At 38.7% G+C, this 14,767-nt stretch overlaps 1 protein-coding gene across 3 annotated transcripts in view; it reads left to right on the top strand.

Moving 5' to 3' along the window:
- Tbc1d4 (TBC1 domain family member 4) overlaps positions 1-14,767 on the top strand; it is a 136,418-nt gene that overhangs the window by 100,779 nt on the left and 20,872 nt on the right. For 2 of the 3 annotated variants that reach the window (XM_029553710.1, XM_029553714.1), the window contains 4 exons: positions 2,612-2,772; positions 5,365-5,574; positions 8,904-9,062; positions 12,139-12,297. In XM_029553710.1, coding sequence (XP_029409570.1) covers positions 2,612-2,772; positions 5,365-5,574; positions 8,904-9,062; positions 12,139-12,297 — 689 coding nt within the window. Of the gene's footprint in view, positions 1-2,611; positions 2,773-5,364; positions 5,575-7,400; positions 7,404-8,903; positions 9,063-12,138; positions 12,298-14,767 lie in introns of all 3 variants that reach the window. The other variant, XM_008848388.3, reaches the window with a different exon arrangement.

The raw sequence follows: 14,767 nt of genomic DNA, 5'->3' as shown, positions 1-14,767 counted from the left end.
CTTTCCTCTTGGCCTATTATTATCTTGTATTTTGACTGCTGACTTTTAGCATATTGGTTGTTAAATTCCAGATAGAGAAGAAAGTTTGTCATCTGGCAGTTTATTCCTGTTACAGGGTTTGAAAACTAAGATGCAGTGAAATTTGCATATATATTTTAGTGATCCAGGTTGACTTCTGCATTTATTTTATAATACATCCATCCCAAATCTTCAAAGGTAGATCTTTAACTTACTCCTGACATATTAACTCTGTCAATATGTTTTGTCCATTTTACTTAATCTTCTGTTATTTCACATGAATTGATAAAATATTCATTTATTCAATGGTTATTTGTTGTATTCTTACTATTGACTTTTTTTTTTTTTTTTTGTCTTTTTGAGACAGGGTCTCTCTGTAGCCCCGGCTGTCCTGGAACTCACTGTGTAGACCAGGCTGGCCTTGAACTCACAGAGATCCACCTGCCTCTGCCTCCCTAGTGCTGTGACTTTTTATACAAGAAGTTAGCAATATACCTATGAACTGAAAATGTAGCAAGTAACTCCAGTGAGGCAGCATTATAAAAATGAAGATGCGGAGTATTTTAAGACTATTAATCAGGATGTACCTACTGTATAGAGAACATTGGAATCACAAAAGTTAAAAGGGATTATGGGAATTACTGCCTTCCCAAGCAGATCTAAAAGTGAGCCTATTCAGTATTGCAGGGAGTTTTGAACACTGGTCACCTACTGAGGTTATCACTTTATTCAGGATACATATTAAAGGGGATGTGACTATACCAAGATGTGTGCAGCACAGCATGGCACTTGCAACATGCAAGTCAGCTCATAGGTACGTTCTTTTTCCCCCCTTGATTTACTGAATCCAAAAGTAATGTTTCTAAGAAGATAAATCCAGATTAGAAATAACTGTACTTGAGATTGGAGATGTAGCTCAGTTGGTAGAGTGCTTGCCTAGCATGCATGAAACCCTGGGTTTGATCTCCAGTATCACGTAAAGTGAGCATGATGGTACACACTTGTAATCAAAGCATTTGGGAGATGGAGGCAGGAGGATCAGAAGTTCAAGGTCATCTTTGGCTACAAGTAAGTTTGAGGCCAGCTTGGGCTGCATGAGGCCCTCTCTCAAACAAACAAACAAACAAACAAACAAACAGGAAGGAGGAGGAGGAAAAACAACTGTTTCCTAATAAGTACAGATGCTCAAAATATAAATAAAAATATAAAGGTATTGAGTTGTTTTACCCACATTAATTGCATCAGCACTATTGAGTGCCTCTGAGTGTCTGAGAGCCTGTGACTTTTCTAGATGAGTTTTGTTTTTGAACTAAGATTGAGCTTTTTGATTCCATCAGAAGCCGGGTACCTTCATCTGTGGGTATCACAACCTGTAAATATTGCTATCTTCATCATTCTCCCAGGACAGATCAAAGACTGTGAAACTTTAAGAAATAAAACACTCTTACCACTGACAGCAGCAATAATCACTGCAGAGTCTAACTGCAAATACAGTTGGTCTCAAGTTTGGTCTATATAGTTCCAGGTCAGCTGGGGCTATAGGGAGAGCCTGTCTCAAAAAAACCAACAAAACAAAATTTTGAGTCACACTGACCTTCTATTGCATACAGGCCTAGCCTAACTCAGGCTGGAAAGGGAGTTCTTAGGAAAGAGCAGTATTTCCAAGTGTAAGTTTCACTGAGCAGTAATATAGAATGATGGGGCACTCTTCCCTGCCCTCTCCCCTGGAAAATGTTTGGCATCTTGGGTCAGTTTGTTTAACTAAGGTGGATAATATCTGTCCATTGTTTCCCTGATATGGAATCTCATAGCACACCTGCATATTAAACTATCTTTAAGTCTTGTTTCAAACAAATCTGGTTAACTGTTTTTGAAAATACATATTACCAAACCAGGTGTGTTGGCATAAGCCTTTAATCTCGGCAATCAGGAGGCAGAGGCAGGTGGGTCTCTGTGAGGTTGAGGCCAGTCTGGTCTGCATAGTGAGTTCTAGGCCAGCTGGGGTTACAGGGAGACCCTGTCTCAAACAAAACAAACAAAAAATACATATTACTTAACAGTAACTCTCGGGTCGATCATTCTGCCTGTATTCAGGTTATTTTCTGCCACAACCCAGCTATTTGGTAGCTATCAATTTGCAGGTAGGTTTTAAGAGTCATAGAAGGTTAAAGCTATCTTAAGTCATTTATTCCAGATGAGGCATAAGCAAAGCTCTTTCTGTTCATTGTACAGAATACTTGCATTGTTGAGAATAAATCATCAGTTTTATTTCTTGGGCAACACATAAGTTCATGACTTAATTGTTCCTCCTTTTCATAAGGACTGCTGTTCTCAGATTAGAACCAGAACTTGTTAACTTCTAAGGAATGAGTAGAAACAGATGAGCTTTCCGTGTCTGGGTTGTGGCCTGGATTAGTTTTCCCAGGATGTGGTGACTGGGTGGCCAGTGTGCTGGTGACGCCTTGCTCCATGTTGCCTGTGCCTTGTGCTTGCCTGTGGCAGAACTTGAGAATGGCTTGTGCTCCCATTTCTCTGTGATGTGCCCTGTTATGCAATCTTTCTTACCAGTTATGTATTTGTGGGTATTCGACAGTGATGGAGAAGGGAGGAAAAGGACCTCATCCACCTGTAGTAATGAGTCCCTAAACGCCGGAGGAACCCCTGTCACCCCTCGCCGAATCTCCTGGCGGCAGCGCATTTTCCTTCGGGTTGCATCTCCTGTGAACAAGTCCCCTTCAGGAATGCAGCAAAAAGGTCTGTGTGATTACTCTTCCTGAGTGTCCTCTGCCAGGGAACAGAATGGAAATGCTTAGTGCGTAAGAGATTTAGGTTACACATTCCCCATTACAGTGGGAAAAGAGCTTCTCTTCCTGTATGTCCTGCAGTGCCTTATTTGAAGGGATCATTGCAACACATTGGATGTTTAGTACCTGCCTGAATGAATGTAGAGTGAGTGAGATGCCAGAAACTGATTTGGGAGTTATTCTAGAATGTTAGAGAGCTATGATAATGCTGGAAAAGAAACTGTAGGTTTGTAGAAAAGCAAAAGAGAATGTAGTCTAATGTAAGAGTCAAACACAAAATGACAGAAAAGTTGAACAATAAAGGAATGGATAGATTACATTGTTCAAATACTAACCAAAGGAGAGCATGCAATTTTTTTTGAATATTAGACTTATCAGAAATCAGAGCAAAAGCTGGACATGGTAGTTTGTCCCTTTAATCCCGGTACTTGGGAGGCAAAGGCAGGAGGATCTCTGTGAGATTAAGCCCAGCCTGGTCTACATAGAGAGTTCCAGCCAGCTGAGGCTATAGGGAGGCCCTGTTTCTAAATCAATCAATCAATCAGTCAGTCAATCAGTCGGTCAGTCAGTCCATCCATCCGTCCGTCCGTCTGTCCGTCCATCCATCCATCCATCCATCTAAAAGTGCAACACAAATGTAGCAGTAAATAAACAAGTAGCTGTTTAGAGAGCATGCTCTATTTGAAAGAGGCGAGAGCCAGAAAATAATACTAAGAGAATTTTGAGTAACAATAAGTAAATCCATGGTGCTCACAAGATTTTAACACATCCCCTCTGAAAATCAAGTATAGGAAAGTTAAGCATGAGTAATATTTATTTATTTTAAAATTTTTATGTATTTTTTATTTATTTTATATGTATGAGTGTATTGCCTGCATGTATGTAAGTGCATCCATGCTCTGTGATGCCCACAGAGGTCAGAAGAGGTTGTTGGATCCCTTGGAACTGAGGGTAGAGTGTTTGTTAGCTGCCATGTGGGTGCTGGGAACTGAACCTGGGTCCTTTGCAGTAGCAGCCAGTGTTCTTAACCACTGAGCCATCTCTCCAGCCCAGGGGATAATATTTAAATAGTATCACTGAATAAACTTCATCTGATATTAATACAGGACTTTGCCTCTGTAGAGAAAATTTATTTTTATCACACAGAAAAAAATTATGAAACTTAATTATATACTCTGCCAAAAGGTATAAATTCTACACGTTTATGATCATGCACTCTATATTTTCTGATTACAGTGTGACAGAAAAATTAATGAGTGTGAGAAAAAAAAAGGACGAAAAGAAAAGAGGTTGATGAGGGATGGAGGGAGGCAGAAAAATGGGCAACTGGGACTGGAGGTGTAGGTCAGTGGTACAGCACTCGCCTAGGATGTGTGAGATCCAAGTTCCATCTCCAGCACTGCAGAAGAAGACAACTGAAAGATTTTGTGTTTTTGAAAATTGTAGAAACTAGACGGAATCAGATGATCCGTGTACACATGTCACAATCACACAGCAAATAGAGGGCAATTTGTAGTCTTGAATGCATTCATCTAAAACCTAGAAAATGTGAAATTAAGTGCACTGACCTTTCAACTCAAGAAGCTAGAAGCAGAGTCATAAACATACAGACAAGCACAGGAGGAATGAGAAGAAAAGAGCAGAGATTGGTGAATTACCCAGAGGCCACCAATGGAGCATTACTAAAGATAGAATTAACTCTGAAAAAATTAAATGTTATGCTCAACTTTGGGAGAAACACGTCTCAGTGGAGTCATAGAGTCATGTGATAGAACTATACAGGTCAGAGAAGTGTGAGAACTGGGCAAGAAGGGCGCCCAGGGAGGGAGACTGAGACCTGAGCCTGGAAAGGCAACTTGAGGTGAGCCTGACAAGATTTAACATGCTATTCGCAGAGGTCTGCACCTTGTTCTTGGGGATGTCAGCCTTTATTGAAATGCTTTAAGAGATACGATCATGTTTTCTAATAGGAAAATAATTGGCATATATAGAGAAAGGCTGGAGTGGAGGGAAAGAAAGCTCTGGAGGACAGTTAAGGAGACTCTGCCTGCTGGGGAGAGGCGGGGAGGGAATGGCTTGGGTGCAGGTCTCAGTCCGGTAGGGCCCAGCACTGCTCAGTGGCCATGTCCGGTGGGACTCAGCTGGTAGTTATGGGCCTCAGGGCATCACCCACATCTACCCACACAACCCTGTGTTGCACAGGACAAGAGTATATGTAAATGAATTGCAGAAGTTTAGGCCTCTGGGGAAAGGCCAGTTTGTTTGGTAGCTACTTTGTCATATGTTTTGTGTCTGTGTGTGTGGAAAGAAGAAGTGGTGACCTGACATATTTTTTGTTTCACTAAAAGAGGGAAATCTGGAAGGGGAATTCAGTCTGAATTTACTTAAAATGCTAGTTCCAGAAACCAAGAGCTGTGGGGACAGTGGCTTTGTGAACACCTTTAAGTGTGGAAGCTGAGAATGAGCCGTGTGTGTTCTGGAAGAAAGGCCTCCAGTCTGGGTGGCCACTGAGGAATGCCTCTTACTGTCTTCTTCTCTGCAGATGGACTGGACAGGAATGAACTGCTCCCACTGTCCCCTCTCACTCCCACCATGGAGGAGGAGCCGCTGGTTCTATTCTTGTCTGGTGATGAGGACTCAGAAAAGGTTGAAGAAAAAAAGAAATCAAAAGAACTAAAGAGTTTGTGGAAAAAAGCTATACACCAGCAAATCCTGTTGCTTCGGATGGAGAAGGAAAACCAGAAACTGGAAGGTTAGCTATTCAAACAGGCCAAAGGCCCCTTACACACCTTCACTCTTGGGACAGATGCATGCTTTGCTCACAGGATCCAGTGGTTATCATTATTTCTGGTTTGTGAATTGATTATGACTTGAGAAAGATGGACTTATGATATTTGCCTCTTTAATAGGGTTGAAATGTCAGTAGTCCATCTGAGGAATGAAGAGAGGAGATAATGTGAAATTAGTGAATTTATTAGCCCTGAATTTTAATATCATTGTGCATCACTTAAGAAAAACTTTTAATTATGAAAAAGCAAAGTTTGTTTTTTTAAAAAAAATGTAATCTGTCAACTTACTGGTTTATGACATTTATCTTGGGAACAACATGCCTATTTCAAAAAATATGTTTCTTTAACTGCTATCAAATTAGTTGTTACCAATTAATATAATCAAATCAGAGTTCCTTGGTTTTATTAATGCTTTATAAATTTTCCACTTCAAATCACATTCAACGCCCTCAACTTCAAGTCTAAGAGCTTGTAGTAGCAATTGTGCTTTTGGGGTATGATTGCTAAATTATGAATACTAAATGCTTTAATGTGTGTTTCTCAGTCTCTCATAAGGATGATGTAATTTGTCTCCATATTGATAGAGCCATATACAAAGAGATCTCAGACAATACCAAAATCCAACAAAAAAAGTACAAATACCATTAACTTGGGAAGTGCTTCATCTGAAAGGGCTTATTTTTCCACCTGTTAAATGGGTAATTAGCTTAAATGGGCCCTTTGTCATGCATAATTAGTATTTTTTCTCTCATTTGCCTTTATTGTGCTATCTTCCCAAAGTCTTTAAAAATATAGATGCTTCCATTTCTGAGTCATCTACCTTCAGATCCTTCAAGATTCTTGTTACTTTACAATTCAATTCAATTTTTTTTTTTGAAAAAAAAATTAACTTCATGTAGTTTGATTGTAAGGGCCTAGTTTGTTATTGCTATTTTTTTTATCAGAATGAAAAGTGCATAAAATGCTAAGTATTCATAGGAAGCAAATTTTCTTTGTAAAATTAGAAACTCAATGAGTTGTTATTGGTGTAGCTTTAAGAAATTCTGTGTGGCACTTACTTGAGCTTTCCAAGATTTTGATAGGACTGGAATTCATGTTTTTTCAGCAGTTGGTTTTATCTTGAACTTCAAAAACAGAAAAAGAGGTTGACAAAAAAGATTTACATTCCTCTAAACATTTAAATCATGAAATTGTATGTCATTTGAGCGTATGTACAAATAAAATCTTGCATTTAATATCAAAAGATAGTTTTAGAATCACAGACTATTTGAGCAGACATTGGCATGTAGACTGTTTAGCTGGATCTTCATTTGCAGCCACTAGTGACTGGTTGGGGATGCTGTGGAATTAACCCCAAGTTCAATCAGTCACACACCAGTGGAGCATATCCTAGAAATCAGGCGTCCTTATTATGATTATTGGCTTTTCTGAGTAAGCTACAGTATTTCTCAACTATGCATGTTAGTGTGAAAAGATGGAATATTTTAATATGACTGATTAGATGTCTATTCTGAGGTCAGTTGCACTGTATACTTTTACAGGGTAAGAAAAGAGATGATGTTTAGAATATATTTTCAAAAGCCTTTATTGACTCCACGTTTACTTCTGAACTTAACCAAAAAAGGTAAAATTTTGGTCACATGGAAATCAAAGTCTCTTTACAATTAACCAGTTGGGGGAAGACAGATATTCCCTGTTCTCACATTCTTACCAGCTCCTACTCAGAGCTGTGGGCTAGCATAGAGCAGATGCTTAAGATGATTTTGAATGCATAATGATGTAGAGAAAGAAGGTTGTAGAAAAAAAATCTAAGGAAATATTGTGTTTAGTTCCCTGTGAAACACACCATCAGCAGTGCTGTATTTAAAACTGTTGTTTATTATTAACCTTCACAAACCTACTCTTTGAAAGGATTTGGTTCTCCTGACACCAGCAAATAGGAGAAGGAAAGCTAAACTGCATTAGAAAGCCATCTAGTGGAATCCGGGAGAAGTATTTTGTGGTGAGATTGATCTTTTAAGTATGCCCAGACTATGAAGTGGGAATCTCTCCTACTTTGTTTGTAGAGCAGTCTGTTTTAAGATATTCTGCTTCTCTAGAAATGGTTTCAAACACACCAAGTAAAGAGTAACATTCATTCTGCTATTGCTTTTGTGCTGTCGAGGGAGGACTTTGGATACATAACAAAGATTTGTGTTACAGAAGGTAAGCTGGTTAGTGGAGCACCTGGAGTGTGAGGGAGGGAGATCACGCAGATTCTCATGAATGGATACCATGATGAAGGAGGGGACGCATATTCCTGTGTCTGTACCACATTCCTCCTTTTTGAATCAGTTATTCAAGATAAAAACAAGTGAAGACAGTGGTTGTAGGCATTTCTTTAAATGGGTCTAGGCCTGTGTATTAGACCACCAAATGAGAGAGAATTCTGTATTATTTAAAAAACAGAGGGAGTGTTGACTTTAATGAAATGAGCTTTTCTTTTTAAGCTTATTAAGAATACAAGCTGGGTGTGGTAGCACATGACTTTAATTCCAGCACTCGGGAGGCAGAGGTGATGGATCTTTGTGAGATCAAGGCCAGCCTTGTGTACATAGCAAGTTTCAGGTCAGCTGGGGCTATGGGGAGACCCTGACTCAACAGAAAGAAAACAAAACAAAACAAAAAATAGAGGCTGGCTATGTGAGGCTTTCCTGCCCAAATAGTTTTCAGGTCGAGGTTAGCCTGAGGTATCGTCTCTTTATATATATTCTATATAACTAGTAATACTATAATGATGTTTAGGATGATAGGAGGGTCAATTCTAAGGCTGTTGTATTTGTTCAAAAGTTGAAATGCATAGTGTAGACAACATGGTTTTTTGTATTTAATTGTTTTTTGTGTATGTGTGTGTCAGGGTTCATGACACGGCATGCATGTGGAAGTCAGAGGACAACCTGCAGAAGTTGGTTCTCTCCCTCCATCAGCTCAGGCCATCAGGCTTGATACCAAGCATTGTTCTTTATCCACTGAGTCATTTTATTTTTTTATGCTTAGCAAAATTACTACTTATAAGATAGTTAAAACTCCTTACACAGTTTTTACTTATATATCCTCATAGGAAATGCCTCAGAATTTAAGACCCTTCCATATTTTCCTCAAAATTTTAAAGCTTTTTTTTGATCAAATATTAGTATTTATTCCATATAGTGATTGAATGTAGTTTTAACAATGCATACAATATTTAAGATGCTGTATTTTAACAAGTTAGTTTTAATATATTCTTTTTTCTTTCTTTGATTTTATTTTTTAGCAAGAAGAGATGAGCTCCAGTCCAGAAAAGTTAAGTTAGACTATGAAGAAGTTGGTGTGTGTCAGAAAGAGGTCTTAATATCGTGGGATAAAAAGTTGTTGAATTGCAGAACTAAAATCAGATGTGACATGGAAGATATCCATACTTCTCTTAAAGAAGGTATTCATGATTTCTATAATCTTTTTGTCTAAGGAAAGATGCATATATATTTTTGATTTATGAAGCTGAGAAAAAATTTTACTTTTTGATTTGCTTATAAAGAAAGGAAAGTAATTTGTTTCTGCTTATAGCAGTGGTGCAGTCCCTGTGAAGGTCACAGGCCTTCTTATACCATCTCTCCTGCCTGTGTCAACCACCTGTTTTCTCAGCATTGTTGCTTACTAAGGAAGAGGTGCATGCCTTCGTGTAAATCTTCAGTTGCTGCCATAAAATAGAGCAGAGTCTCAAACTTGACCCTTTGCCATCATTTAATCAGAAGCATTTTTTACATATGTGTGGATCTTCATATAAATGTGTAATACACTCACAATATATGTATTCATATATATAGAATTGTAACCTGATTGTCAGTTACATTTCCCTCCACCCGTTCTTTCACTTATTTTGGAGATGTTGCTTTTATTTAGTTATGATATTTATTGTTTTATGATTACCTGATACTTAAACATTTTAAATTTAAAACTAAAACACGAATATTTTAGATGAAATTTCTATGACCTCGATTTTATGTATTTGAGAATCTTATGGCCTATATAATCTGTCTATAAAGTAAAATTCCAAAATACCCCCCAAAATATAATAATCTCATTTTAAAAACCTATGTTAAAATTTAGATTTAGATTAAGGTACAATGTATTTTATAAGATGCCACATTTATAAGTTGAATATATTGTTCTTTTCCCTAGACTATTTGTAAGCCCTAAAGATTTCCGTTGGTGCATTATTTAGGAGAAAGAACAGTAGTCAGTGGAATGTGTGTGAACTGTGGACGTTACCCTTCTTTGACAGGACTTTGAGAGACATTTAGGGGTACTCATCTTCTGATCTCTAATGGATGTTATTCAAACTTCTTCATACTGTGCTCAAGCCCTCCACATGCCCTTGTCCTCTGTGTCTCTGATCTCATGCTCAGCCGCTGCTGTTACTATGGAGAGGCTGCGCTGCACCGGGTGCTAGTGTGGTCAGGTTTGTTCTAGTGTGCAGTGTCTGGCCCTGCGTTCATTTTTTCTTCTTCACCTGTCTCTCCCCATTTCCATCTCCATTTACTTCCATCCTTTGCTGTTCTCACTGTTTTTCAAAAAAAAAATTGTTAGTGTGTCTCATAAGGTAATGGGTTTCATAATGACATTTTCAGCCAACCCTATTATAGACTTTGACCATATTCACCTCCCACTGCCCTTTCCTGGCCTCCCCTCTCCTGCTATTTCCCTTCCTCTTCCCACATACTTTCTCTTCTGCTTTTGAGAGAAAACATACAGTGTCTTGTGTTTCAGAGTCTGGCTTACTTCACTTAATAGGATGATCTTCAAGCCTCCCAATGTCCTGAAAATGTCATAATGTTATTCTGCTTTCTGACTGAATAACACTCGTGTGTGTGTGTGTGTATTCACACATATATATGTGACTAAATATATACATATATGTGTATCATGTTTTCTTTGCTCACTCATCTGTTGATGGGCATGTAAACTGGTTCCATAGCTTGACTGTGTCCGTGGTCTGCTGGCCTAGATTTCTTGGGTGTATTCCCGGCAGTGGCATAGGTAGGTCATATGGTGGGTCCGCTTGTAGTTTCTTGAGGCATCTCTGTAATGACTTCCATAGTGGGTGGCCTAACGTCCATTCCCAGCTCTGTGTAAGCATTCTTCCTCCACCCAACAGTCCTCTCCAGCAGTCATTGTTCTTTGTTTTCTAGGGGATAGCCTTTCTTACTGGGGCGATGTGGGACTTCAGTGTAGTTTTAATTCACATTTCCTTGATGCCAAGAATGATAAACATTTTTCATATGTCTATTGATTATCTGTAATACATCTTTTGAGAACTATCTGTTCATTGAATTTGCCCATATATTGATTAGGACTTTTTTTTATTAATTTTTTATTTCTTTATATATTCTAGTTATTAATGCACTGTCAGGTGTATGTCTGATAAAGATTTTTCCCATCCTATAGACTGTCTCATTACACTGTCTGCTTTTGCTTTTAAATTAAAAAAATTTGTTTTATGTGCATGAGTGTATTGCCTGCATGAGTGTAAGTGTACCTGTGTCGTGCAATGCCTGAGAAGGTCAGAAGAAGGCATCAGATTCCCTGGAACTGGAGTTACAGGTGTTATTAGCTGCCATGTGGATGCTGGGAATCCAACTGGGATCCTCTGCAAGAGCAGTTGGTGTTCTTAACCAATGAGCTATCTCTCCAGCCCCTGTGCAGAAACTTTTTAATGGCCATTAATCCCATTTGTCAATTTCACTGTTACTTCCTGAATGATTAGTCTTTTCAGATGTCTGTGCCTATGTGGCTGTCTTGAAGGGTCTCCTGTGTCTCCTGTACCCCTATTGTCCACACTCTGCTACTCTCAGGGCCTTCATACATCGTGCTGTGATTCCTGTCCGTTCGAGCTGGAGAATCTTACTTTCCTTTGGAGAGCATGGTCATTCTTACATGAACTTATAGGAAAGCTGAATGTTCAGTTCTCTGTTTATTCCACTTGTGGAAGGCAGGCATTTAGAAGTGGTGATGTAGAGATGAGCAGTCAGTTGCATCCTCAACCTAAATAAGAACTAAAAATGGTGGCACTACATTTGGGAATTTCAAGATTTTGCTCCTGAACCAGACTTTCCGAGTTCTCCGGCCACTTATCAGCTATGTGAACTTGGGAAAATTACTTAATCATGTTCAGCCTCAACTTTCCTGTCTGTAAAGTGGAAATACCATTTGATTGCCTATAGAGTAGGGCTGTTATCTGTGTTTTCATGCAATTCCTTGATGGCTAAGTATCAGTAATGAATGTGCATGCCGTTCTCTCACTGAGCATTTGGTCAGGGTTGGCTGAGGTTATTGATAATGTTGCATCATTATGATTATTTGCAGGCTTTCATCCACAAGTTGTCATGAACTAATATTAAATTGGTCAAAGTATGCTCCTGTCAGTGCACTGGAGAGTATGTGTGGAGGGTGGCCTCCAGCTTTATTCCAGAACTCAAGGCTTGATTCTTTTCTCATCCCTTGGATTGTAGGTGTTCCCAAAAGTCGGCGAGGGGAAATTTGGCAGTTTCTAGCTTTACAATACCGCTTGAGACATAGATTGCCGAATAAACACCAGCCTCCAGACACCTCCTATAGAGAGCTCCTGAAGCAGCTGACTGCTCAGCAGCATGCCATCCTCGTGGATCTGGGTACGTTTGTCATGTGGGTCATTCTTTACAACAGAAAAAAGACTGTTAGTGCTTTTGGTTGGTTGGCGGCCATTAAGAGGGTCTGTTGGCCTTTGCTTCTGACTTTCTAAACTGGGTAAGTTGGTCTTTTACCTGAATGAAGATACTGTAAATGTCTGTGTATAGAATAAACTTCAACTGCTAAACTTTCACCCTGAAATAAGAATCACTATAAAGATCATATTATGGGGTGCTCTCAGTTCCTAAGTTTTGAAAAATGACTTTGGTTCACATAGATATATGTGTGTGTGTGTGTGTGTGTGTGTGTGTGTGTGTGTGTGTGTGTACTTATTGTGTGGGAAATAAAACCCAAGACCTTTTACCTGCTAGGCAAATGCTCTTCACTGAGCTGCCTCTCCAGCCTGGAAATTCTGTCATGGTCAGTCTGATTTGAAATAGATTTAAGGGGAACCAAAATATTTAGTACGAGTGTATCAAGACTTCCTAGATGTATTGCTGAAAGTAAGCCTTTAGTGATCACTTTTTAAAGTAATGCTGTAGTCACCAAAGTAGGCTCTCAGGAATGATGAGCTAATAGCAAATCTGCAGGCAGGTAGCCCAGTGGGTGGACAGGTGACCTGGGCTCCCCCTCTATGAGGAGGAAGGAGGGGCCAGTTTCTAGGCTCCCAGGAAACAGAAACAATCCAGTAAGTGCTTATGCTGTGGAAATAGTGAATATATCCCAATAGGGTGGATGAAAGTTTAGCTATGTAAATGGTGTTTAGATGGACAGGTACTTAACATTTCAGGGAGATTTTCTAGTAATGATATCATAAGCAATTTCTTTAGTAATTTATTTTAAAAAACTATGGAAAGTAAATATAGTATGATTTCATTTTATCTCATTTGTTTTGAGACAGGCTGCATGTATCTCAGGCTGGCCTTGAACTCACTCTGTAGTCAAGAATAACCTTGCACTGATTCTCCTGCTTCCACTTCCCCAGTGCTGGGATTGTAGTGGTGGGTCAGCACATCTGGTTTCTGCAGTGCCTGTGATCATGTCCAGGGCTCTGTGCATGCTCAGCAAACGCTTTACCAACTGAGCTCTGTCCCCAGACCCAAAATAGCATGATTTAATTTTTTTTTTCTGTAAAGCCACAGTATCACATGTTTTATTATTTTAAAGTATGTAAATATTGGACAGTAGCATTAGACTATTTCCTATGTACTCCTAAAAGTTGATGTATTTCAGGTGGCCAGATGTGATATTTGAGCCCATGTGGCTAAGCAAAGGCCTATTTATATTAGGCATGTTTAAAAAAAAATCCCTGGACAAACACTAGTGCTTACCTCTGTTCATTTTGACGACAAACAACTTTTCTTGGGAAAGAGCTCAGTTCAGTTAAATACTTTTTAAGCGTAATAGAATTAACATGAAAATTTTATGGAGGAACTGGACCCTTGAGTTCTTGTCCTGATTCTTCTCCCTCTACCCATTGCAGATAGACTGCCTTGCTTCTCTGTTAAGTGGGGACACTAAATGTGACCCTCCGCATGGCCCCTCATAGAACTGTGGTACTGTGGTGCTAAATTGGTGATGAGACCTAGGATTGAGGTGTTACTGTTGGGGTCAGTTCAGATAGCCTGATACTTGGAGAAATGATGAGGTCGTGTTCCAGGGAAGGCTGTCACATAAAGATGGAGTTAGAATCAACTTCTTGGGTGCACAGTGTATTTATATGGTTTTTTTAAAGACAAGAATTATGAGGGAGAAAGTAGTATGATGATTTTAAAAGTTGCTTATTTGACTCTGCTCATGTGGCCATTTGTGCTTCTCCATCCTGTTCTTGTGATTTTTCTCATTTCATGTCCTTACTCTGCAGAAATAATCTTATCAGTTCCTAGAAAAGAAAAAAACTTTTAAGCATATATGGTAGAAACATTTTAGAATCTTGCATTCTTACAAATTCTAATTGACATAAGTAATTTCACAAGGAAGCTAACATCCCTTTATTTTATTTTTTTTGTGGTTCTGGAAAGTCCCAAACTAGTATAAACAGCTTTGGTGGTGATGATGGGCCCATGTTAATATCGAGTACCAGCTTTTTAGTGATGCAGGATTGAGTTTGTTTGCTAGCTAGTGTCTGCATGGTAATTTTATATTAGAGGCAAATTTTAGAAGGAAATTTATTTGAGAACACATGAACTCTTTCTGTTCTTATCTTTGGGCATATGCATTTGTATATATATGTGCATATATATACACATATGTACACAATATTGTACATATGTTATATATTGAAAAAAGAGATTGTACATGGTTTATGGAAACAGAAGTACATTTGAAGAAGCATTTTCTAAATGATAGGCCATGAGTAAAGCAAATGAAACCCCAAAGTCCTTCCAGGGTCATATCACAAAAATACAATAAATAAATAAATAAATAATAAATAAATAAATAAATAAGGTTGTAGATTACCAAGACTTTCCT

Source organism: Nannospalax galili, unplaced genomic scaffold (genome assembly GCF_000622305.1).
Source record: "Nannospalax galili isolate Female #2095 unplaced genomic scaffold, S.galili_v1.0 scaffold552, whole genome shotgun sequence".
In the NCBI taxonomy this organism is placed as follows: Eukaryota; Metazoa; Chordata; class Mammalia; order Rodentia; family Spalacidae; genus Nannospalax; species Nannospalax galili.
Note: the sequence above shows the minus strand (reverse complement) of the source record. Positions and strands in the feature narration are given on the sequence as shown.